Genomic DNA, 24,831 nt, shown 5'->3' with positions numbered 1-24,831 from the left:
GGAAGCCCATCTGTTCAGCCTCTGCTCCTTCCTCCCACAAAGTGATAGTGAACAGTTGTCAAGAACCATACTCCCTTGCTGCAACAGCATGCTTTCAGCATGGACTCTGCCTGTCTAGGGTTACCTCCACAAAACAGAAATATTTGTGGATAAGCCCCTGCTCGAGCTACATTTCAGCAGACTTGTTTCCTTGTGCCTCACAGTCACCTGTCTGGTCTTCCCAGAGATAAAGTTTAAAAGGATCAGTATTGGGAACATACTATCATGGTGGTGAGGCTGGAAAGCTACTGAGACTAAACAAACACGGGTTCCAGAAATCTAGTCTGGGATATGTTGACTCTCACAGTCAACTTTCACAAATCAGTTGCAGGATCATAAGATAAAGTAAGTTAAACAAGATCTCAAGAAGTGGAAGTCATCTTGTTCAATGTCCTACTCAAAGCAGGTTTTAGCTATGGAGTCAGACAAGGTAGTTAAACATTCTAGTTTCTCAGTCTAGTCTTGAAAAATTCCAAAGATGGAGACTACAAAATCTCACTAAGTAACCTTTTCTACTGTCCTCATAATGAGAGTTTTTTTCCCCTGTATCCAATGAACTTCTTATTTCAATTTGTATTTCAGTTTGTATTTCAGTACTTCTAAGTTTTTCCAGGCATGGAAAGAACCGACGGAACACTGATTAAATCAGAAGGAATCACAGTCTACAGAGGTCTGATTATGAGGGAAAATGCAACATAGTTTCATTTTTATTTACTTTCTCTAATTTAAGGGTTTTATACAACTCACATCAATCTCTACAGAGCAGGCAGAGGATCCCTTCACAGTCATATACATTTATCTTATAAGCATGTTCTGCCTAAGAGAGTCCTTTGCACCAAGATGAAGTACATATTCTCTATCCCACTAGATGACCAGAGAAGTGAGACACCTTCAAATTCAACATATGGGGTACTGGAGGGTAAGAGTTGGGGGGAGGCGGGTATAAGTGAGATGGGAGGGAGATTAAAAGGACTTGAACAGGTCAGCAGGACACAAAATGATAAAACAATAGCTCTTTCACCTTTGTAACCAAATGAATACCAATATTCCAATGAGTAATTTACCACATTCTTTTCACTCTAGGGTCACAGTTCTCTTTTTTGAATTTCTCAAGAGACAGCTGCTGGAACTCTAAAGTTACAGATCCTCCTGGATCACACAGACCTCAATGCTACTCAAACTGCTACCAGAAGCACTTCTGTCCTGAAGGGACAGCTATTCACATCCTACATTAAAAGCATCATCACTCTTAAGAAAGTGGTTCAAAATATTGAAACTTATCTCGGGATGAGAAGGATGGAGTAAAGGTAACTGGCAAGTGAAAACAGACATAGAATCGAAGCAGCATATTAAGAAACAAAAATACTACTCCCTGTGCCACAGGCAACACTGCATGCAAAGCACATGTAGGCACCAAGGAAAAAGCACCTGCTACTTTACAGATTTTGCTTGTATTAGGAAAGCAGATAGATTTTGTCAAACTAACCATCTTGATAAAAAATGGCTTGAAACTACTGCTTCTTTGCCAACACAAGTCTTTCAGACTGCAGGCAAGGGTTAAACATAATTTTGAACTCATTGGTTTCTCTTTCCCAAACATCCTAGCATCCATTCCTTCACTTTGCTTTTTATGCAAGTACATAGGCCATATTCATCAGACGGTGTGCAAGTAAATTGAATGAATGAAGTTACAGTCCTTCAACATGCACCCCCAAGTAGTCTACTATAATTCTAATGTACCTTTGGAAAGTTCTGGACATCTTGTTACCATTATTTTGGCCATAAACTTTGTCTTAATGACAACAAGAACAAATAAACTGTGAAAACCTCAATTTTTATTCACGCTTGTGATTCAAGTTTCACATTTGGTCCATTTCCAGGCTATATCAAATCAAAAGAGCAAGATGGAGGTATTGAAATGGGGGAAAAAACCCACAAACAAAACCAACATTAAATTAAACATGTAGTATTAAACATTAGAGAGAACACCTTAAATCTTTCAAGGGGAGGAGACACTTTTAAACATAAAGAAATTATATTAATTTTATGCACAGCTGGTTTCCAGCTCAGTGATGCACCTTGTTATAGCAACGACAACACATCGGAGTCTCTCATGACATGAGAAATTAGGCTCTATTCTTTCTGGCTTTATCTTCTCACAATCACTGATAGGGTATGAAGTGCTCACAAGGACAGGAAGAGAAGTATTGGCGATTCTGGCAACTGGACATGCTTGTAAACTGGTAGGGTTTCACAGCATGTATGAGATCTATTGCTCTGCTCAGAGAACATAAGGACTTGTGTTGAAGCAGGTCCAGCACTATTTCAAACATTTCTCAATTCATGCACATTAGACCTAATGTCAAGGAAGACGGTCTCTTCAGTAATTGTTCTTAGACATTTTCTTTCCTTTAAATCATTGCCCAATGAGATGTCTGTCCAAATTCCAAATGAAGTAAGAAACAACTTGAAATAAATGCTGAAGCCCAGAAGGTTTCTAATTAATATTACATTAAGCATACTTTAAAGAAGAAGCACAGCTGTTCAGAGCATATGTCTCACTTCTCCTGAGCTGCAGGGAATTTTGCACTACAAGATAGCAGCAGGTGACAGTAACACTAGCACTATGCTCCAAATGATGGGAATGCTCAGAGCACATCAGACATCTCTCCTTTGTCACTTCTAGAAAAAGCTTCCCAAGATTTCCAGTGCTGCTCTATAGGAAACTCCCAACACATAAATAAAACCATCTTCTTACCAGCCACAAGCTTACTTCTGTGTGCTACTGATCTTCTTCAAATCCTACCCAGTGGCTCTCCACATTGCAAATGTTGAGATGAGAGCACGTACACATTGAGTTTCAAGACTGAAGAGTTACCTTGCACTTTTCCACACTTTTAAAGGAAAAAAAGAATCTTAAAACTTTTCTGCTAGAATGACCAGTATGCCATCTATTCACATTATCTGGAAAAAGGACGACAACAGCGCTGGTGAGGAGTTCACAACACCACATGAAATGCATTGACAACGGATTGATTCTCATTTGGGGCTGATTTACAGTCACTGACAGCCTATTGTCAGACCTTCAAAGGGAATTAAAACACAAAAATGTAAGAACAAGAGAAAGAGCTTGAAGTTTTTTTAAAACAATGCCAGCTGTTGAGCTTAGAGGACAAACACACTGCCTCTTCTGTGTTGGCTACAACTGTCTGCCATGCTCAAGTACAGACAAACAGCAAATCTTACACAGAGTCACTACAGTGCTTAGAGATATGGTTAGCTTGCTAGGCTCAGTGATTTTCAATAGGCCAAAAAATATTCTTCCTAAACTTCCCATGCTGTACATGCTAATCTAGGCATCCTAATCAAAGCCTTTATCAAAGTAGTTATCACTGCTCTTCTTACATTATTTGCAGTTGTAAATTCAGTGCCAACAAGCAACATGCCAGAGGCCACCTGGTAAAGAATTTTACAAGATCTGACTCACCACCAATGTGCTGTATGTGACTATTCAGATGAAGTTACATGTCTGAACAAAAAAACAGCCTTTCTAGTTACAAGGGAAACTGACACTCAAGACCTTTTGAAGTAGGTGCAGGTTCATGGGAATACTGTTTTCTCCATACTCCCAGTATTTCTGTGAAAGCTTGTGTGAAGACTGAGCTACCTCTCCCAGCATGTCCTTGGGAAGCTCCCAGTTAAGGCAGATGTACTGCTTTTGGTAGGCTGCCTGCCATGCATTAGAGATCCCACTGTGATGCAGCCATGGAGTCTTACCTCAGTCCCTAGAAAGAAGCAGTGAAGTGCAGGAAGACATTTACTCTCCTGGCACTGTCTGCACCTAGAGAGGAGTCTCAGCTTTCTGCATCCTCATGGAAAGAAGGCCAAGCACAAAATCTCAAGTTAGACTTGCTCGCTGCTGTTCTACTGCACAATCAGGATGATGCATATAGAGACAGGATGATAAATACATAGAAGAAGAAGGAAGAGGACGCTGATTTTGTGACCCTATGAACAAAGCTGTGATTTTTCTTTTGGAATTCTCTCTAATATCCCCTTGTTTAATTTTAGAAGAGCTCCTATTGACAAAATGCTCATATCCATTAAAGTCTCTCTAGATGAAAACCCTGCCCTTCCTCATCACACACTTCCCTTAGTTTATGCTCACTTTTGCCAGTAGTGCAAACGTGTAATTTCTCAAGTTGATGAACGCATTGAACAACACAGATAAGAAAACAGGTATCTCTGTACCATCATCCTAATGATCTAGAGCATCCCTAGGAATAGATTCCAGCTCTTCAGGTCTAGTACACAGATCTTTCTGCCCAATCACTTGCCTAGCCCTGGAGCATGCACACAAGTTATCTATTCAGTTTAAAACTTGAATTCAGCTTTCCATTTATGGCCAGAAGCTTTTCTGTGATTTACTTAGATTTTCCAGTGTTCAAGGAATAGTGGCAGCATTTTTCTGTGTTGATTTGGGACTTGCCAAATGCACACTGAGCATTTTCCCTGATCGCATAGGTTAGCACATCCCACCTACAAAATCTAACATGCCCAGTCCCCATGACAAATGTATGAATAGACTCCTGTGAGAAATGCATCAATATCAAATTCCTTCCTTCTGTAACACCTACTTTGGCTGTCCAAAAGGAGGTATTTTATGCCCTGAGGAACCTCTAAAGTTACCCTGATCAGAAGAGAGGCATAGTGCATGTTTTATCAATAGTGCTATGACAGCCTTCTTAAGTCTGCACACAACATAGCATTTGCTCCATGAGGAATACCACATGGTATGTTACATCTCAGGGAAAGCAACTGTTTGCAGAAATGCTACACATTTAAGTCTTCAGAATTCTGAGACACAAGAAGAGTGTCTGGCTACCTGGCTACCACATCCTTAAGGCAGATGCATGAGCTACAGGCCAGAATCCCATAAAGACTCTGGCACAGTCCTGGGTCATACCTATAAAAGCAAAGGAAAAACGTGATGTACATCAAGACTGTCAGGGCATTTCTAGATCTCTAAGAAATCAAGGCACTGATACCCCACGTGCTTAACTCACCTTTCAAATCATTGTCCTAACTCAAGGGCTTAGCGTCCCCTATCTCTCCTTCTCTGACTATTCTACAGAACAGAAGATACAATTCCTGATCCAGAAAAATTAGAAGTGATTTTGCCAACACACCTTTCCCAAGGTAGGCATCATATCCCGATAAGGCTTTCTACTTCCTCTCTTACTAAACAGCCCCACATCTACCCTTTACCCAGCCATTTTTAATGATGTGGTTCCAAATTATTTTGAGACTTAAAATTACCTTAATTTTACTGTTGTTTAAGTAGGCTGAATTATATATTATAGCATGTATCATGCTAGGCATTTCATAAACAAGAGATCATAAGCTGTTCTGATCAGGGTAGCTGTAGAGGTTACTCAGGGCATAAAATATCTGCTTTTGGAAGCAAGATGCTCCCTTCAAATTCAAGCACCAAGTAGGACAACAGATGCAGCTTATTAACTCCTTCCTGTAGCCAGTATTCTTTATTATACCTTAAAATGGCACAGTTCTTGGTATAACAGCTTGCCTACCAGCATATCTCCATTTGAATGACGATCCAAAACTGGATCCTTCTTTAAAGGAAGGAAGTCTTAGATGCAGTCATGATTCAGCAGACAGAAGGCTGTATAGACAGCCTTGATCTGGCATTTGATTGCAAATATTTCATGCAATCTGAGCACTGGTGTTAATTCCTTCTGAAAGGCAAAGATGCCTGGAATATCTATGCCAACATGCACAGCTCTCAGGAGAAAGAGGAAAAGCATGGCCATAAGGCTATAGCTAGAATAGTCTTATAACTTCTAGGGGATTAAAAAAAATGCACACATTTTCTCCAACCATAGCCATAGTCATATCCATAAACTGAGGAAACCTTTTCTCATCTCAGGTAAGGGATGACCACAGAAAACTAACAGACCCCTCTTCAGGATTTGACATTCTGGCAGGCTGATGGGAGTAAATACTCAAGTGGAACCCAACTTCTCTTCCCCTAGCATTCCCTGAGAGGAATGAATGACAGAGAAGTCTGGATATTATGATCACCTCTGACCTGACAGTGTCTCAGCCATTCACTTCTGTTCAAATGCAGCATCTCTGCAGAGCTCTCCCTCAAGTATGAAGAAGATCACTATACCTGATCCAAGCAGTGATGCTTGGTTACAGTCTAGGTAAAGCAGCACAGCTTGTTTCTGTGACAGGCCATACGTTATTGCAGCAGTTACAGACTGACATCAGGGGAAAAATAAGTTCCACCTGCTACTCAGGATCCTTTAAAATCATCATCATAGCTACCTCTATTGCTGTCATGCATGCTTGATAACAGCCAGTCCAGAATCTCATTCCATGCATAGTCCAGGATACTTCACATCATATACTACAGAGAACTTCTTTATACTCATGTAGTTACTCTGAGACATTAAATCTCCAAACAGGCTGTGGACAAGGCAAAGATGCAACAACTGTGGCTTTGGATGCACACCCAGCCAAGATGAGACTCCCACCTCACAGCACTTCAGGAACTGGATCACCAGGAATTCTCTCTGAACCTTTGGCATGGATTTCCTGAAGATAGGACAGACTTATGAATATCAATACCACAGCAGATGTGTTTGGCTGACAAGAGATGATAGCTTCTTATCAACATACATTCATTATCAACACACTCTACCTTAGCCTCAGGTCACTTTGAGAACTCTTTCCAAACCTTGTCATAAAGATTGCTTTTTTTTCCAGTCATCACAACCCAATCCCAAATCTGGAGAGACAGTATTTTTGGGGGGCATTATCAGCAGAAGAAACTTCAAGCCTGACTGAACCCAATTCTAACCACAGATAGCATAGGAACAGAGAGATAATAATTCAATAATTAATTGAATTAATAATTCAATAATTAATTGAAATAAATCAATTCAGGGACTTTTAATTTAAACATCAGCTCAGAACAAACCGCCTAACAACTGCAAGACCACAAAACTTTTGGGAAGAAAGGATAAGTTCTGAATAAAAATATTAGTTACTTCAGATGTCATGTATTTCTATTCAGATGTAAGCTTAATTTCTAATATTGAAGTCATAGGGTCTTATTTCATATAGACACCTGCTTTTGCGTAATCCTCTACTAACTCAAGGAGGATGCTGCATGCACTAAAGTTTTAGGGTCATATCAACTATCCTTGCACTGGTTTCCAGAGTTCAAGAGTTAGGGCACAGCAGTAAACATGGAATAACTGATAAAAAGCTGTTTTATTTTCTGTCTCGCCTACAGAGCATTCCACTGGGTTATTTAAATTCCCTGTCTCTAGGATTAAGTCACATTAAATGCAATCAGAAGGATTTAATCAGATTAGTCAGGCTAAACACATAGCCATCCGATGTTCTTCAATTCATCAGGCAACAAAACTAATAAACACAACATAGCAGTAAATATTTTGAGGCAAGTCAAACTTCAGTCAAAAGGTGTTCTTCGGAAGCAGGAGATATATAATAGAACTCACTTGGTAAATATAAACAGAACCTTTATTAACTCTCCAACAAGATGCCTTTGGATTTTCATTTATCAAGTAAAGTGCAAAGGCAACACCCAAGCAATAAAAAATCCCCACACATAAAACTACGTATAACCTGATGCCATGGAGGTTTATGGGAAGACCTTCTCTATCTACATTAGGACAAGACGACTGGAAACTAAATACCCAGATCTCAAAACACTAAACAGGTCTATCAATCATCTTCTACTAGCTGTCACATGAATATTCAGAACACTTGCTCTATCATTATAATCGACTAAACTCTATTTTCAAAAATGCCTTTAGCATCTTTGAGAGCTCCTCATGTTTCCTTTATAATAACATGGAATAGATATAACACCTTATCAGTTGCACCAAGCACCAATCAGGCAAAAGGATGTCTTGTAATTGCAATGGCTCACAAACCTACTGTCCCTTACTGCAACTAAGCCATCCAGTATCGTCCACTAAATATCTCATTTGTTATGGCTAATCTGGAAAAGGAGAGAGAAACTCCAGTCCTAAATGCAGGAAGAAACAAGCCAATGCACTGTAAATAGTTTAAATTACAAATGCTCATCACTCCTGGATAAAGAGCAAGAAATTACTTGGACTACTTTGATTTTCTGAGAAATTCCTCAACTGACAATAAATAGATTTAGACTAATGAGACATAACAGCTCCCAGCCCTTCTATATAAGGTACTGAAAACTTCCAGAGAACTGTTTCCATGTCATTTCCTGTGTCTCTCTTCAGAAATGCTTTAAGAAAAGAAAAATAGGAACACTTGCATGTAAAAAGGATCTTTGCATCCAACAGCCTCATCTTCCCCCACTGATTAAGCTTTCCTGAGGGCCCAAAACAGGAGCTGCCAATAGAAAAGGAAAGCATACAATCAACTTAACTGGGCACAAGGTGACTTTTACCGCAAAATGAGAAAAAAAAGGACCTGCTGTACAAATCCAAGAATTGTATATTTGATCTGCACAAAGATATGTGTTGTCTGGTCAAATAGTCACAAATTAAAAACATATGGCCCCATACCTTGAAACATTTTACAGACTGCACAGTCAACAAGCAGGATATTGATCCTGATAAAGAAAATACATGTAAAATAGAGTTGCATAATGCCAGTATGAAGGGTTGAAATATTCCAAAGGTGTACAACAACATCACCACTAACCACTTCTCTACATGACAGAAAAGGAAGGACACTACCAAGAATAGCAGTTAAAGGTCCACAGGCATCCTATAGCGTCTCATTTTGACTATTGGTAAAAAAATCATCAGAGATGATGATTTTCTAAACCAGAAAGGAAAGAAGGAAGCTACAGAAAGATGTAGCTCTGCAGCCCTCCTCTGACACCAAGAAGTCTGAATCTGATTGAAAGAGTCCGTAAGAAAGCTCATCAACTGTTTTTAAGTGGAATAATACAATGTGATGCTTTGGCCATCTCAACCATATACACAGATGACAGCCTTCAAATTGCGAAGAGGAGAAATACACACTTCAACTCCCATGACTCTTATTTTCTCATCTTATCACATGACAGTACAAAACTTCTACATTTAAAAGCAAGGTACAGAGTGTTATTTTTAGGTATAAAGGTACATGCAGGAAAATGCAATGCTTCTATGGCATTTGCTGCTGCCTACCTAAGCATCTTCAGAAACACGGTTTTCCATGCCAAAGGACATTTTTGTTTCTTAGGAGCTATAATATACATGTGAACTGCCATGTAACAGGAGCTCACACGTCTTTTCTTACCAGCCATTATTCTCTGGGCTTCATAAGGTTCCATATAGCCAGTGTTCTCTCCTTTTCCCATTCTGTTCAACTCACTTTTGGCATCAAATGGATCTGAGTAGTCATCAGCTATCAATACCTGAAAGACAGGAAGGTAACTGTTACTGAAGTGTTCAGTCACACATGCAAAGCAGAAGGCAATGACATCCTATCAGCAAATAAAAACAGCTTGACTGGCTGCATTCTATGTCATCTTCAAAGTACAGTCTTGATTCAGAGGATAAATACACAATTGCCACTGATCAGTTATTAAATGGTACTGAAATAGAAGTGTACTCCTATTCATACCAGGAACCTCATAAAGGCAGACTCCGTGTCAAAAAGATTTCTAACTAGCACAAGCAATAGAATAATTGGGATGGACAAATTAGAAAGAGCCAACCAGTCAGCAAATTGAATCCACTGCAAATCTTATCAGAGAAGTCTGCTAATATTCAGGGAAAAAAAGCACTCTTTCCTTTGCACATACTTCATCTCCTCTGCTTTTATGAATTACAACTGAAAATATTGCTAGAAACTTTAAAAATAAATATTCTAAGGCTACTCTTTTCACTGCATTAATAAAAAAAAAATTTAATTTTAGGTCTCACCTGAAAAAAACAAGACAAAAAACAAACTTCTAGGCTAAACTTGAATCCTCTAAACCATCTGTGCCATGCTTTCTTTCAAAGGAAGATTATTTTTAGTTATATTTTGTGAACTGAGACAAAAGACAACAAAAAGAAATTATCTGTCAGAACATGCTTTCTTTCTCCACTAGGAGACTAAAAAAAATCAGAAGGTTAGAAAATCTCACATTTACATTACTATGCTTTCCTGACTGCTGCAAAACTACTGTATGCTGTGTAGGTCCTATATATAGGTTTTTTTAATCAGTCAATTAAAGTCATAGAAATAATTGCTCCCTATAATTGAGGAGGTAGAGTTAATCTTTGTTTCTGGGATGTGACAACGGGACTGGGGCACAGGCAGAAATCCTCATATGAGAATTATTGCAGAGCACAGAGATGTAATCTACAGCAGGCAAAAGAGTCTGAAGCCAACAAAGCAGGGAGAGGCAGGCTTCAACATCAGAATCCCTAAAAAGTCTTAAGATTATTCAGGTGGGAAAGAGCCACAAGAGATCACCTGTCCAACGCATCACTCAAAGCAGGGCAAGCCTAAAGGCCTCTGCCCTGAAGGCTTACTTTATTTATGAGGGATTTTTCAACTGGGTTACTTTACATTTTTAAGACCAGCAATAGTAAGACTTATAGCACAGTGCTATTACAACAGTTTCAATCTTTTCAACAAAGAACCAGGTATACACCGCCAGCTAAGAGACTGAAGCTGCATCTGCTGCTGTCTCCTGCAGCCAGCATACTCCACCAGCATAGCCAGAGAAGAAAAACAGGACACACAAGTATTCACAGATCAAACACCTGCACAAGTGCCATGGAATAAATGAACACTCTATTAGGAAAGGCAGAGATTTCCTTTAAGATTAAGAAACAAAACATCTAACACACTTCAGAGTCATTACTCAGGTCCTGTAACACTGGCACATTGCAAATTTATACTGCTTATTTTGCTTATTTAACTACCAAGACTGGCGTTTTAATTTTATATTTTTGTGTTTTCCTCTACTCAGAGTTTAAAGTAATTGGGAGCTTTTTTTTGACCAGAAATCACCAGACTGACATGGATCATAAAGAGAGGGAAAGATAAGTCTTCCTTTCGCTTGGTGTCCAAAATTACTCCCTCATTATTTCGAAAAACAGTTAACACAAAGGGAAAAAGTCCCCTCCCCCCATCTGGCAACATATGTCCAAGATGCAAATCAAGTGACAGCAGCTGCACACACTTGAGACAAAGACTACAATGTGTTTCACACAGCAATAATTTCTCCTAGTCACAAGGGCAGTTTTATTTCCAGAAGAGATGCAGCTGAAATGCCATCCATGTTGTCTTCTGCTCTGACCCTGTCAAGAGCTGCTAGGTGGTAGCATGTGCTGCTCACCTTGGCAAATGTTGACACATAATACTCACCAATCCTTTGTATAAAACTGTACTAGAACACGAAACAGAAAGCAGACTTAGCACAAGGCTTATTTGACATTTCTTCTTCTCTATTTGCCCGAAGTATACTAGGAGAAAAATTATACATAAAAGATGCCGTCAAACAAGACCACCCCTCAAGAAAGCCACCCAAAAAACTCCAACCTAAACAACACTCTGTCACAGCAAATCCCGAACCCACTTTTCAGCACTCAGCCAGGCAGAAAGGGCAGCCTTCTTCACCTTTCCTGGAACTGTATATCTTATTACAAGTGGATTTACAGTGCTGAGCTGTCAGGACTCGCCAGTTGACTGTTACTGTTTCCATATATACTAAAATTCAGTAATTCTCGGCCTAGATATAGCAGCTGGCCAGTGCCAGAATTAGATGTCTTCTATACTTGCTAAAAGCTATAAATTCTCCACTTCTTGGAAGTCTCAAGTATTTCTACTTCTTTCAAAAAAAAAACCCCCAATGCTTGAAAACCTCAAATGAGTATGATTGCTGGTTCGATTATAACATACTTACTGTAATGTCTGAACTCCTTTTGACAATTCTATTTCAGAGAATTAATTTTCCTGTTTTCAGAGATCTCAACTAGAAGAGTTCCTACTCTGCAAGTCTTTTTGCCATCTCCATGTAAGCTACCTTTACCTTAATGAACTCACCTTCCAAGCCTCTACCCTTGGTTAGACAGAGTACAGACAAAAACTTTTGATGAAATAGAAAGTTCTGAGTACATGAATTTTCTAGTCGTGTACACAATAAACAAAACACTTGCTTCATGACAGATGGTATTAATACACTGTCCTCATACACCTTTCATGCTATCCTCAGAAAGAAAAAGCTTGCCAATGTTATACACAAGTTCTCTTCACAAATACCATAGGTACATGCCATGCATGTGGAATGGTGGTTCTGCAGATCATGATGTTGATCACCTCCATGCCAGACGGGGAAGATCCTCTGTGTGAACACCATGCTGCCACCTCTTCCCCACGGGCATGTAGGAGTAGGTCTTTCCATGTGATAACCAATGTGCCCCAGCGTTCACCAGAGCTCATCAGCTTTTCAGAAAGAGATATTTGCTGTGCGTTTTGTTTGTTTGTATTTCTCCCAACAACCTTTCAACCACTGCCTAGCACAGCAAACTGGTCTCAGTCAGGCATTTGTTTTCTACAGTCCAGAGGCCAAGGCCAGCACAGCTGATCCCAGGTTAGGGCCTGCATGCCATGCCCCTTCCACAGCTTTCATTTAGTGCACTTCTGAGGCAAATGGCTAAACTCGTTCAACTGGTCTCCACACTGATCTTTCCTGTTACTGACTGACAAACACTGGACAGGAAGTAGAAGATAATAGACAGCATCCATTGTCTACCAATGCATCCCTCCTAGAAACCTCAGCTAGTCAGATTATCCAGGATCTAATGCTGTACTTGCCACATCTACCCTGGGCATAATTAGAGGAATGGCAACATCTTGAAATTTTGTAAGCACAGCTAAAGACAGCATTCATAAACAGAGCCTGACCATTGGAGCAGGACAGATTTAATTTGGCTCCCTGCTCTGCCAAATTGAGCCACCTTCCTTACAGGCCCTATCTGTCAAAATGAAAACATAGCTATCAGAAATCCTCAGAAGGCTGTCATTCAGATTCCAAATTAATGTCTAAATCAGCGGCCATTTATCGGGGTTATAGGCAAAGACTTGTGGCTTATCTCTTGACAGAATGCAAGATCTACATTCTGAGTGTGGACTGCAAGCTCCTACAACTACTGATTCCTGTTCTATTCAAGCCCATTCTATGGCATCCCATACATATATGATAGTATTTTCTATTTTTGTAGATGCAGTAGTAGTATTTTGAGGCATCAATAACAGCAAGCAAAAGAAACTTTAACACACAAATAGAAGTGCAGGTATCAAAATAAGTCAATAAGGATTTAGAGAACACTCGCAGGGGATCTTTCTTGCAGGTTGCTCGTTAAAAGTCAGAAGACAGAGAACAAGAGTACAGCTCAGTTACCAGACAAGTTGACAAATTAAAAACCATAACTCTAGCTATAAAGTTAATTAGCAGATACAAGATCAAAAACTCAATAATCACGCCACCCCCCAGAAAATTAAATACAAGCTGAGGTTGTGGTTGGTTTATCCCTCCATTATATATTAACTAAGTTGCAAGCTTCACTGTTGATGCATAGTCTTTGTTCTTCCACAGTCTTAAAAAAACAGTCTGGCAAATATTATCATATTAAATACCAGTTTAAATGGGAACTTGCATGTACAAAAGCATGATTTGCATATGCAGCCACAATAAGAAACCAAAGAATACACCTAACTGCATAATTTCACAGGTATCTCTATCAGACTAAATGCAACATTGTAAAGGGAAGGGAAAAGAAGGAAACAAATGAGAACTCATGACACCGAAAAAAAAAAAGGGATAATCCCTTTTTTTAATTGAAAGGAAATGCAGAAGATCAAGTTATCTTTAAAACAGCAACATCAGCACAGAACTGTTAGCTATTTCACTAATTTAGTGGCTACTGTGATTAAGGACACACTACTCTAGAAGAATTCAAGAGGAACTATAATAAGCAATGTAACAAAAAATATAAAAGGTGTCTCCTGCCCACCAGGCCTTTGGGGAATTTATTAGCAGAGATTTATTTTAAAGATTTTTTTAAATTAAATAATATATATTATTATATTATCAATATTTAGATAATAGAATAGTTTGGGTTGGAAGGAACCTTAAAAATCCTCTAGTCCCAACCTCCTTGGCATGGGCAGGCACAAATTTACATAACTGTATAAAGGCAGACCATATATTCTTCTTTGTACATTTGTGAGTTGCAGTTAAATGTACCAATATCAGAGGTGAGAGCATGTGTCTGTCAGCAAAAATACAGAAGACAAGAGCACTTAAAAATGGTTAATCATAGTAAACCCATTTAACACAATATAATGAAAATTCTTCATCTTCTCTGAGGATTTGTATTCACAAAAGACCAGTCCCTAGCTACAGTAGAAGTCACTCTATATTACTGTAGAATGGCCTGGGTTGGAAAGGACCTTAAAGATCATCTTGTTCCAATCTTTCTGCTATGGACAGGGAAACCTTTAGATAGACCAGGTTGCTCAGAGCTCCATCCAACCTGGCCTTGTTCACTTCCAGGGATGGGGCATCCACAACTTTGCTGCACAACTTGTGCCAGTGCCTTAGCACCTTCACAGTAAAGAACTTCTTCCTAAAATATAACATAAATCTACTCTCGTTTTGAAGCCATTCTCCCTTGCCCTGTCACTACAGGCCCTTGTAAAAAGTCACACTCTAGATTTCTTATAGGCTCCCTTCAGATACTACAAGGCTCCATTTAGGTCACCCCAAAGCCATCTCTTCTCCAGGGTGATCAATCCCAGCTCTCTCTCCTTTCCTCATGTGAGAGGTGCTCTATTCATCTAATCATTATTGTGGCCAACAATGATTAACAATATTACACGAGGGGAGTTGTGTTGTTATTTTTTTGGTTGGTGTTGTGTTATATTGGTCAGGGGTTTTTTGCAGGAGTATGCTTGGGGTTTTTTTACATGTTTTTTTACAACATGATATTTTTGACAAATGCCAAGTTTCTCTCCTTGACCCCAAGTAACCTCCAGGTCTCACATCCCAAACATGCCCTAAGCAGATGTTTCCTTAAAAATTATATTTTCATGTAATTTTCAGGCAACTACACATTAGAAACACCTCTGGTGTAGAAGCCTGGACAGAGTTCAGCCTACAGACAGCAAGACTGAGAAGTTTGGTCTTGACTTGTTTCCATATTAATAAAGACTTTCACTTTGGTTTTCTTCCATGAAGCACTGAATTCAAGAACCTGTTGGATAAACTTCTCTGCAGCCTAAGAACCACTTTTTATTTAAAATAAATTTCACAGTCTTGGAAAACTTGATAACAGAGTGATCTGTACGTGGCTGGATTCCTGAAAGTATCAGGAAAAAATAAATGAAGGACCTTTAATATCTTGCTAACAGTCAGAAATTTGGAGTAAGATTCTAGAGGACTACCCTACAGATAAAGTGTGTACAGTGCCTTTCCTCATAGTCCTAAATTTGAGTATTAGAAATATCAGCACTAGCTCTGCCCTTGGAAGGAATCACAGGCCTCATTCATAGCAGTGACTTCCAGAGACTGACACATCTCATCTAAAAGGTAATTGAATCATAAACTGGGAAATGTGGTGCCTAAATTTCTCAGGGAGCTTGAACTGGTACTGGGGTGCTGAGGAAGAAAAAAAGCTAGCACTTAATAACAGGATTTCAGGAGCTACTCCCCCACATACAAGGTTTAGTGCTCAGTGAAGGTGAATTGCTCTTCAGTTTTGACAAGTCCACGCACTCACAGGGACAGAACTGAACTGCTAACAAGCTGATACAATAACAGTTCTTGCCTTCTTGTCCCTCCATTTCTGTCCTCTATTCCCAGGCAGTAATTGAAGTCCCCACATGTGTCACTGCTTCACAAAGGGCAATGCAAACCACCCTTCACACAGCAGGCAGTGCAACACTTTTAACTCCTGCTCAAAGTTGAAAAATGCAGTTGTACCTGCTTTCCCCTCAGAAAGAAACAGATGCTTCCTTGACCCATACACTCAAGCATTTTAAATTTGAAAATACATCTTAAAGGATTTTTCAGTAGATCTAAGATTTATTGAAGGAAGGACAGGCAGAACAATCATCCCTTTAGAAAACAAAGCTTAAAAAAAAGGTTTTAAAAAAGTATCCCACGTAATGTTATTAGCAGAATATGTTTTGTAAAACAATTTTCCACACTTCCTGGACAATGCACAACTATTCCAAAACCACACCTTATGTCTGTTTCCTTGTAAATAGACTGTTTAACAGTAACATTTACAAAAACAGTGACCTATCCAGGAAGATCTGCACCACAATCCTTTCCTATCACTTGCTAGAATCCACCATTATGCTGTTTCAACTGCTCAGGCTCATATCATTTCCTCCACTTCCAAACAGTGCCTAGCATACTGTAAGTTAAGGAAACAACCACGCTGACACAGAGCAGAAAAGGAGTGAAAAGTCAAACCATATTCTTTTCCACTAGGCAGTGGTCTGCACAAGCATGGACATATACAAAGGTGTTTAGAGACACAAACATCTCTCCTATCCCATTGTCAGTGAGCCTGGGGAGCAAAGAATCTTGTAAAAACAGACATTTCTTCTGTGATCCAAGCAAATACAATGGTAAACTGGCCACAAAATCAGATTGCAAACTAGGTGATTACATGCAAACCTGATGTTTAAAAAGAGAAACACAGCTTCATCTTTTTCCTTTCTAGATCCATTCTCATTAGTCAGGCTAAAATACTTACATGAGTTCCCATACAGTACTTGCTGTGCCGAATTTCTCATTTAGAATTAGAATTCCCTTTGATCACAACAAACTGCATAACCTTATTCAGCCTATAAAAGGTTTTATTTCCACATATACATTACAGCAGTCCTTATGCTAACAGTTGGTGTGCAAGTTTACGTAAAGTTGGATATGTAAAATAGTGTAATACAGACCTCTTCCCGCATCTGGACAGTTTTGAAGCAGGTAATATGTGTTCTAGTGTGCAATAGTAGGACAGATGAATTTATGATGACCCCACTGTTGTAGCAGAATTGTGTAGTGCTGTTTTAGATATGCTTGGAGTCTTGGTACTTCTGTGTTCACATGCAAAGTTACCTAAACCAGCTCCTCTGCATATCCATGTGAAAATTCAGAGGACCATCTACAGAAACAAGTACAATTCATTCTTTCTTGCTAACCCTTACTATCACTCAGCCCTGTTTTAGTGACCCTCCCATTGGCCACTCTTGACCAGCCATGTCCAGCTGCGTCCACATGCACTTGATCTGAAGAGAGCCCTATTAATTCTTTCATGCTGTTGCAGAAGCTGCTATACTTTTATGCATTCATCAGACTAGCTCCACATTCACTCACTGCAAAATTCATCTACAGAATGAGGAAAGGCAAGATCCTGCACAACTGTCCTTACTGAAATGTGCTATTTCCATATAATGCAAATCTGTTGCCAACACAGACTTCATGGCAGTTTTTGAATATCAGTTACATGAAGACTTAGGATCCATGAAATCCCTGAGGACCTGCAGGAACTTGTGTCAGGGATGGTTCAGGTTAGATATTAAAAAAAGGTTCTTCAGCCAGAGGGTGGCTGGGCACTGGAACAGGCTCCTCAAGGAATCAGTCACAGCAATAAGCCTGACACAGTTCAAGAAGTGTTTGGACAGTGTTCTCAGACATATGGTGTGACTCTTGGAAATGGTGCTGTACAGGGCCAGAAGCTGGGCTCAGCGACCCTTGTAGATCCCTTCCAGCTCAGCATCTTGTGTGGTTCTGTGGATTAAACTACTCTTCTGCTCAAAGCAGGGGTAATACCGAAGGTAGGCCAAGTTGTCCAGGATCTTGCCCACACGAGTTTTAAAAATCTCCAGAGACAGAATGTCCACACCCTCTTTCTCAGCAATATATATTTATGTATATGAAATAACAAATAATAATGGTAACTATACATTATATATTTATAATATTTTATCTATGTACTTGTTTGCACATACATATAACGTAGATTTCAGAGTTTTACAAATAATTTCAATATATGTAACAAGAAAATCTAAATTCACTTGAATAAACTTGTAGACTATTGTAGCAACAGTTTGAGATCAGACAGCAGATGCATACACCAGAGAGATATAAGACACACTGATCAGAGGATGTGATTAAGTAGGCATTTGGAATCCATTCGTGGATGTTACGGTTCCCAAAAGATGGAAGACATTTAAGTGCTACACTGATGGACTGCTCTGGACTCAGTTAAAAAATTTAGAAAAATCCTTTCACAGGCAATACGTGGTATCCACCATACAGCTTTAGCTTTTATTTAAACTCAGAACCTCTTAGGATATAAACTTACTGTTGGCCTTTTGACTCTTTGCAACTGTCTCCTTCTGTCACTCATGAAAACTTCAACACTGCATTCATCTTTAGGTAAGTATTTTTGTTTCACAATCCAATTTAGCCTTATCCAACATTTATCCATATATAGATTATTACTACCTTATGAGGTTCAACAATATAAGCAATATATTTTCTCCTTGTCTCCTACCCTCAGTGGTTTTATCACTCTGAATACATTAACATAAAAATACAATGACAAAAGAAGTGTAATTATAGGGACATAGCTCACTGCTATTATTTATTATATTAATAATATTATTTGTTCTTTTAATACTTTTGGTAAGCTACTGCTTGTCCGCAGACGAAAACTTAATTTTTACAAGGAATCCCACAGGGTGTTCTTATGTGACATAGCAATCTACAGATGAAAGAGTGATGCAGTAATGTTCTTGCTCACTGGGGGCCAAGTGGCAGCAATTCATACTGATTAGATACACAAGTTGTATGGAAAGGAGTGAAAACTGGACAAAGGTCCTCCACCCTGCCACATTCCCTTATGGTCATTCGCACTTAGATATTAGCCTTTTTACAGAATAAGGCCACATTAAAGGTGTTCAGTTACTCTGCCAGTAAATAGTTCAATAAGCATATTTTAGTTCAGAACAGTAAATTCATCCCTTTGTTTGAATGCAGTAGCTGAGGAACTTTCTTACAATGGGGTTGAGATGCTTACTGCAAAGATATATACATGATACACTCTTCCAGAAGTCTACCACTCCCTCCTTTAATCTCCACATCTTCCAACTGCTTCATACTCCTTCCTGATAGTCTCTCTCTGCTTGGATCTTTTGTGCTCAAAACTCTGATAATTTGGATAGCTTCCAAAGCCAAGAGAGTTCCAAGCTGTGCATACAGTACAGATGCCAGGCATACTTGTAACTGAACAGCCTACCACATCATTCCAAAAAAAGCCCTGAAGTCACTGGGGCTCCAAAGGCTCACATGATATCTCCTGTTCACAAGACCGCTGTAGTCTCTTAATCATGAGACCGACATACATGAAGAAAATTACATTTCTAGCTGCATTACAGCTGCCCTATAACAACATAGATACGCAAAAAAATTATAACTTGCTGCCTTTATATATGGGCTTGCCTAAGTAATTCATGCAGAGAAGACCAGCAGCCATGAGTATTTTTTTCTTCTTTTACTCAAAAACAAAGCCATATACCAATGGAATCACATGCAAAGAGGAAGACTGTTTCAGAGTGGAACTAACTGTACAGAGAGGCAGCTTGACACTCTGCTGCAATGGATTAAACATGGGAATAAGACATTGAGGTACATTTGTAGTTTAGGATCTCTAGAAATAATATTCTCTGATATAAATAACCCCAACACTGCTTAGACATCTTTCAAGTGTTTTCTCAGTGCACCGTGATATACCAGATGCAAGATTCTATTAAATGCACAAGACTTGTTCTCAGTTTAAAGATCAAATAAAATATACCTTCCATTAACAGAAATAAGACAAGCATCTGCTCAACCCTAACAAAGTCTTTTAATAATATAAATATATTAATAATGTTGGGTGGAGTCTAATCACTTCTATGCAAGATGTTAGAAGTTTCAAAAAGCTAGACTACTTCACTAGCCTAGTACAAAAGCATTTGTTTCTTATACATAAATACTGTTTTCTGAACTTTGTACATCAAGTCAGCAACTCTGCTGTTCTGAACAGCTGCCTGGTTGGTTAACAGTTGTCTGCTTGATTGCTGCTGCCACACAACATTCACATGATTTTGCACTAGACCCACTCTGACTGTGCATAATCAAGTTATTCTCTACTGCATCAGATATGTCCTGTCATTGAAAATTTTGTACTATAAAAAGTAGCCCAATGTTTGCTTGACAAAAGTAGCTAGAATTAGACTGTAGGTTGGGCTTTATTTGAACTATAAGGTTATGTTGTGTAAGTTGAAGAGATATTTTAGTACAGCTTGGAGCTAACAATATGTACATTAATAATAATTAAACTGGAAAAAGCTAGCATTTTAAGAATTACTTAAAAAAATAATAGATCACAGCTTATGGACTGCAACAACCATATTACAACATGGACTGCAGATCCCAAGTTCTTCAGCTGCAAAACCTCAGAGAAATGGTTAGGTTCAAATACATAAAACATGAAACAGATCCGAAGTATCCTTTCACACAGACATTTCCCCCTCAGTTATTACTTCATGGATTTACACATACCACAATGCCAGATAGAGGACAATCACTCAGGAAGACTTCTCCATTCACAAGTGGTTTGGCTATTGAATTGGTCTTAAACCAAGCCTCGTGTTTATTCTTACACAAATACAGGAGATGCCAGTTTGATCCAGAATACAGCCACAGGTTGTTTCAACTTGCCCACACTCCCTAGCTTCTCTGTGGCAAGCAAGTAAGTTAAGCTCTCATAAGCCAGCACTAAAGATGGAAGTCAGTAATTTCTTTATCCACCATGCTGGAGAACTTGAACTGCTTCAGCCATGAATTCTAACACACCCTGGTCTCCAACAATTTGAATTCAAAGACATCTGGAAATTATGACTCTCACTGGGCACCTGTAGATATTAGTCACCTGACTATAAAAAGGTGCATGGCAATTTGGGTTTGTCTTCTTCAGCTTTAGTTCATATTTCTACTGCTACACATCAAAACTTCCTGAATCCCAGATACATAACATCTCTGTGGTTACTTTACCAGCCTTCATCTAAAATCTTGCAAAATATATTCATGTCTGCCACTGCTTTAAATCTCCATCCCCTTTATTCCCTGAATCAGCTAATTCACAATTTTTCTTTTCCTCTGTGAATTTCAGCTAACCAATCTGCCATTATCTGTACTTTGCCATTTGCCCTTTGTAAGTAACCACACCAAACAAGCACTTTCCTGAATCTCCTTCCCATCCCAGTAACTCTTTCAAGTATGACACACAACTGAGCTTTTCAGCCAGCTCTTTACTGATGACACATCACAGAAGATATAAAATTGGTTACAGAATTTGTTGAAACCCCTACGTCTCACTTCTCCATCAACACAAAAGAAAACAGCATTCTATCCTTGTAAATGAAATCAGAAAGAAAAATACCAAAACACTGAAACAGCGGTGCTGGAAGGAAACACAAACATTTAACAGGCATCATTGGAACATTAAACACTAACATACCTCTATGAAGACAGAACTATATGGCACTTAGTTTTTTTATTATTATTATTTCTATAGTGTTTACTTATGCTATGTTACACACAGATTTTTTTATAAAGTTTTTGGCATGTCTTTGAATTCTTCTGAACAGCAGACCTCTAGCTGTGGGGGGCTTTATTCCATCTTTACTGTCTTCCTTATTAAATCTTTCTTAGAGAAGTTTATTTTCTCTTGCTTTGTTTGCTACTGAATTACAGACACTTGATTAACTAAATTCCTTATTTTTCTTCCTCAGTGAGCCACAGGTGTAGAAGAGAAGCAGTTCCTTGCTGGCCCACTATGACCCCTGCTTACCAAGTTTGCCTGTCAAACTACATTTCAGGGCTGTGAAATAAGAGATTTCACATCCATTGCTGGGATAAAATAGCACAATTGAACAAAAGGCAAGCTATGTTGCCTCTCACATACAAATGCTGTTGCAAGCAGGCACAGCTGGCCTTTTGAGGCACAGGGACAATTTTATATCTCAGATATATTCAGATTTCCTGCTCGTCACATACAGTTCACTCTCTCAATAATCGGAAAAAAACCCAATATGACTGAGAATTTTTAGCTACAAGAACCTGCCACAAGGGCTTGGAAGCAGCATACAGATTTATGACCATTACAAAGCAGCAGGTTACCTAGCAACAAATACGAATTTTCTGATTTGGAAATTGCTTCAGTGGGGTCTAAAACTGAACAGTGATCTAAATACATTTTGCCCCAAGCAGTTGTTTCTGGTGAAAGGTGGTCCCTAAAAGATACCAAGTATCAATGCAGGAAATTTAAAGACTGAATAGATTGTAACATACACTATAAAACATAGTGAGATGCTACCTTTTAATCAATCACTTCCACAAAAGAAATTGCTTCCAGTCAGGAGCCCCTACTAAAACAATAGAATAAATCCTAGATTTTTCACTCTATATCATCACTGTCAGAAGCAGATTTCTTTGGAATTCCACCTGGACAGATATAATTTATCAAGCTGTCATGGAAGTGTGGCAATGCAATCATATTACATATTTAAACATGTACACACAGATCATTTGGACTGATAACATTCAGCACATACTTGAAATTCCTGTGATACGACTATTATCCTGGAGTTGAAAATGCCAATTAACAAAATAGAGAAACACTGATTTCCAATACCTGAGAAAAACTGAACTATACTCACAAGACCAACACAGGTGGGAGGACGCGCTGTGCTTAAAAAACAATAAATGTTATTCGCTCTCTAAATTGAATTCCTAAGTCCAGCACTTTCCAGTGCTGTGCCTAGAATGTTTTGTTAAAATTTGAAGAGAATGGCGGGTAAAAGACAGGACAATATTTGCAACTGGGCAAGTATCTATAGAGCTTGCTTCAGCTATGTGTCAGTTGGAAACCCAGTATCATGGAAGCTGCCACGCCATTGTAACACAGGACTTTCAACCGCCTCACCTTTGACACTGAACGAGGAGGCAACAGAGTTTATCTATAAACAAATGACAAACTGTCTCTGTAAAAATAGTTTATTTTTTATATATGACTGCCCCATACCACATGCAGTGGGGCTGAGGCCTCAACTTAGGGTCACAAGGACAAGGCTTTTCAAGGGCCTCTAGCACTCCTTAAGCATCCCCCTAACGACTTGCATCCTGTTCTGTGGGAGCACACCAAGAGCCTTGGTACTCATCATGGGCTTGGCAGTGAACTGCGCCTCAAAGCAGGGCAAGACACGCCTGTAAACCTGCCCCATCACAAGGAAGGTGTGCTTGAAAGCCAAAAGGAGACGGCACCATCACTTCACGTGCTATTCCTGCACGTGCCCGGCATGTCCTGAAATACCAAACAGGGCCAGGCCACCCAATGAAGGATGGCTGAGAACTGCGGCAACTCCAGATGCACAGTAGCTGGTCCCCGCGCCAAAAACCCTTCCAGGGGCTGACGTAGCCCCAGCCATACTACTAGCCTACAGGGGCGGGAATAGGAGCGCAACACTTACTTTATCTTTCATGGCAGAGGGGACAGCAGCCCTCGGGTGCTTGGAGCCCTTGCTGAGCTTCTTGCCCGCGCCGTCGCTGCCTCCGCCGCCGCTCTCCACCTTGATCAGCCGGTGCTTGGGGGAGATGTACTTCATGTCGGGTGGCGTCGCCGGGCGGCGCTCGCTGTGGCTGCGGAAGAGATGCGGGGAGCCAGTGGTGGGAGGCGTGGCGCAGCACGACGAGGAGGAGGAGGAGGAGGAAGCCTTGAGGGTTGCCTCACCCAGGTCCTCGGGCGCCGAGTAGTCCGGGCGGCACATGGCGCGCAGCTTGCGCAGGGACGAGCCGGGCCCGCTGTAGGGGTCCTCGAAGTCGCGGTCCTTCTGGGCGCGGTAGGCGCGGAGCAGGTCGCTGGTGTCGTCGCGCAGTCGGCGGCGCGAAAAGCCGGGCGAGGTGTGATGGTGGAGGTGGAGGTGCGGCGGCCCCTCTGGGCGGGGCGCGCTGCCGGCACCGTTGCGCTTCTCCCGGTAGTCGGGCCGCGGCGGCTGCGGAGGGCTCTTGGTCTTGCTATTGCCCAGGCTGAAGTACTTGTTCAGCCATTTGGCCATCGTCTCTCCCGGTCGCGGCCTCAGCACCGCTGCGCGCTGCCCCCGGCGCCCCGCGCCCCAGCCCCGCTCGCCGCCCGCATGGAGGAGCGGGTCGGCGGGGCGGGCCGGGCGCCCCGCTCCGCGCACTCGCCGCTCTCCCGCTGCCTGCGGCTGGAAGGGCCCCGCCGAGCCCCTCGGATTCCCGGCGGGAGGGAGCCGCTCCCAGCCCCAGCCAGGCGCTCGCCGCAGCTCCGCGCCCGCCCCCGCGGCTCCGGGTCTGCCGCGACCTCAGCCTCTCTGCTCCGCGCTGGCAGCGCAGCCCAGCCTGACCTCAGCACGCACCGGAGAGGCGGGGGACGCATCTGCATGCGGGGCCCGCCCACCGCCGCGGCCGGGCGGGGCCGCGCCAGGTGCCGGCGGGGCGGTGCGGAGGGGCCGGCCCTGCGCGGGGTGGTGTTGGTGTTAGATGTTGGTGTTAGATGTTGGTGTTAGGTGTTGGTGTTAGGTGTTGGTGTTAGATGTTGGTGTTAGATGTTGGTGTTAGATGTTGGTGTTTGTTAGGTGTTGGTGTTAGGCGTAGCCGCAGCCGCGTTTCACGTTCCAGCG

General features: G+C 40.7%; 1 protein-coding gene across 2 annotated transcripts in view; it reads right to left on the bottom strand.

Moving 5' to 3' along the window:
• SHB (SH2 domain containing adaptor protein B) overlaps positions 1-24,261 on the bottom strand; it is a 58,951-nt gene extending 34,690 nt beyond the window's left edge. For both annotated transcript variants that reach the window (XM_014887119.2, XM_088157411.1), the window contains exons 1-2: positions 23,662-24,261; positions 9,373-9,490 (exon numbers count right to left, since the gene is read on the bottom strand). In XM_014887119.2, coding sequence (XP_014742605.2) covers positions 9,373-9,490; positions 23,662-24,246 — 703 coding nt within the window. In that variant the 5' untranslated portion in view covers positions 24,247-24,261. The remainder of the gene's footprint in view (positions 1-9,372; positions 9,491-23,661) is intronic.
• Between the last annotated feature and the right edge of the window lie 570 nt (positions 24,262-24,831).

Source organism: Sturnus vulgaris, chromosome Z (assembly GCF_052056855.1).
Source record: "Sturnus vulgaris isolate bStuVul1 chromosome Z, bStuVul1.hap1, whole genome shotgun sequence".
Classification (NCBI taxonomy): domain Eukaryota; kingdom Metazoa; phylum Chordata; class Aves; order Passeriformes; family Sturnidae; genus Sturnus; species Sturnus vulgaris.
The sequence above is the reverse complement of the archived record's forward strand: the minus strand, read 5'-3'. Positions and strand labels throughout refer to the sequence as shown.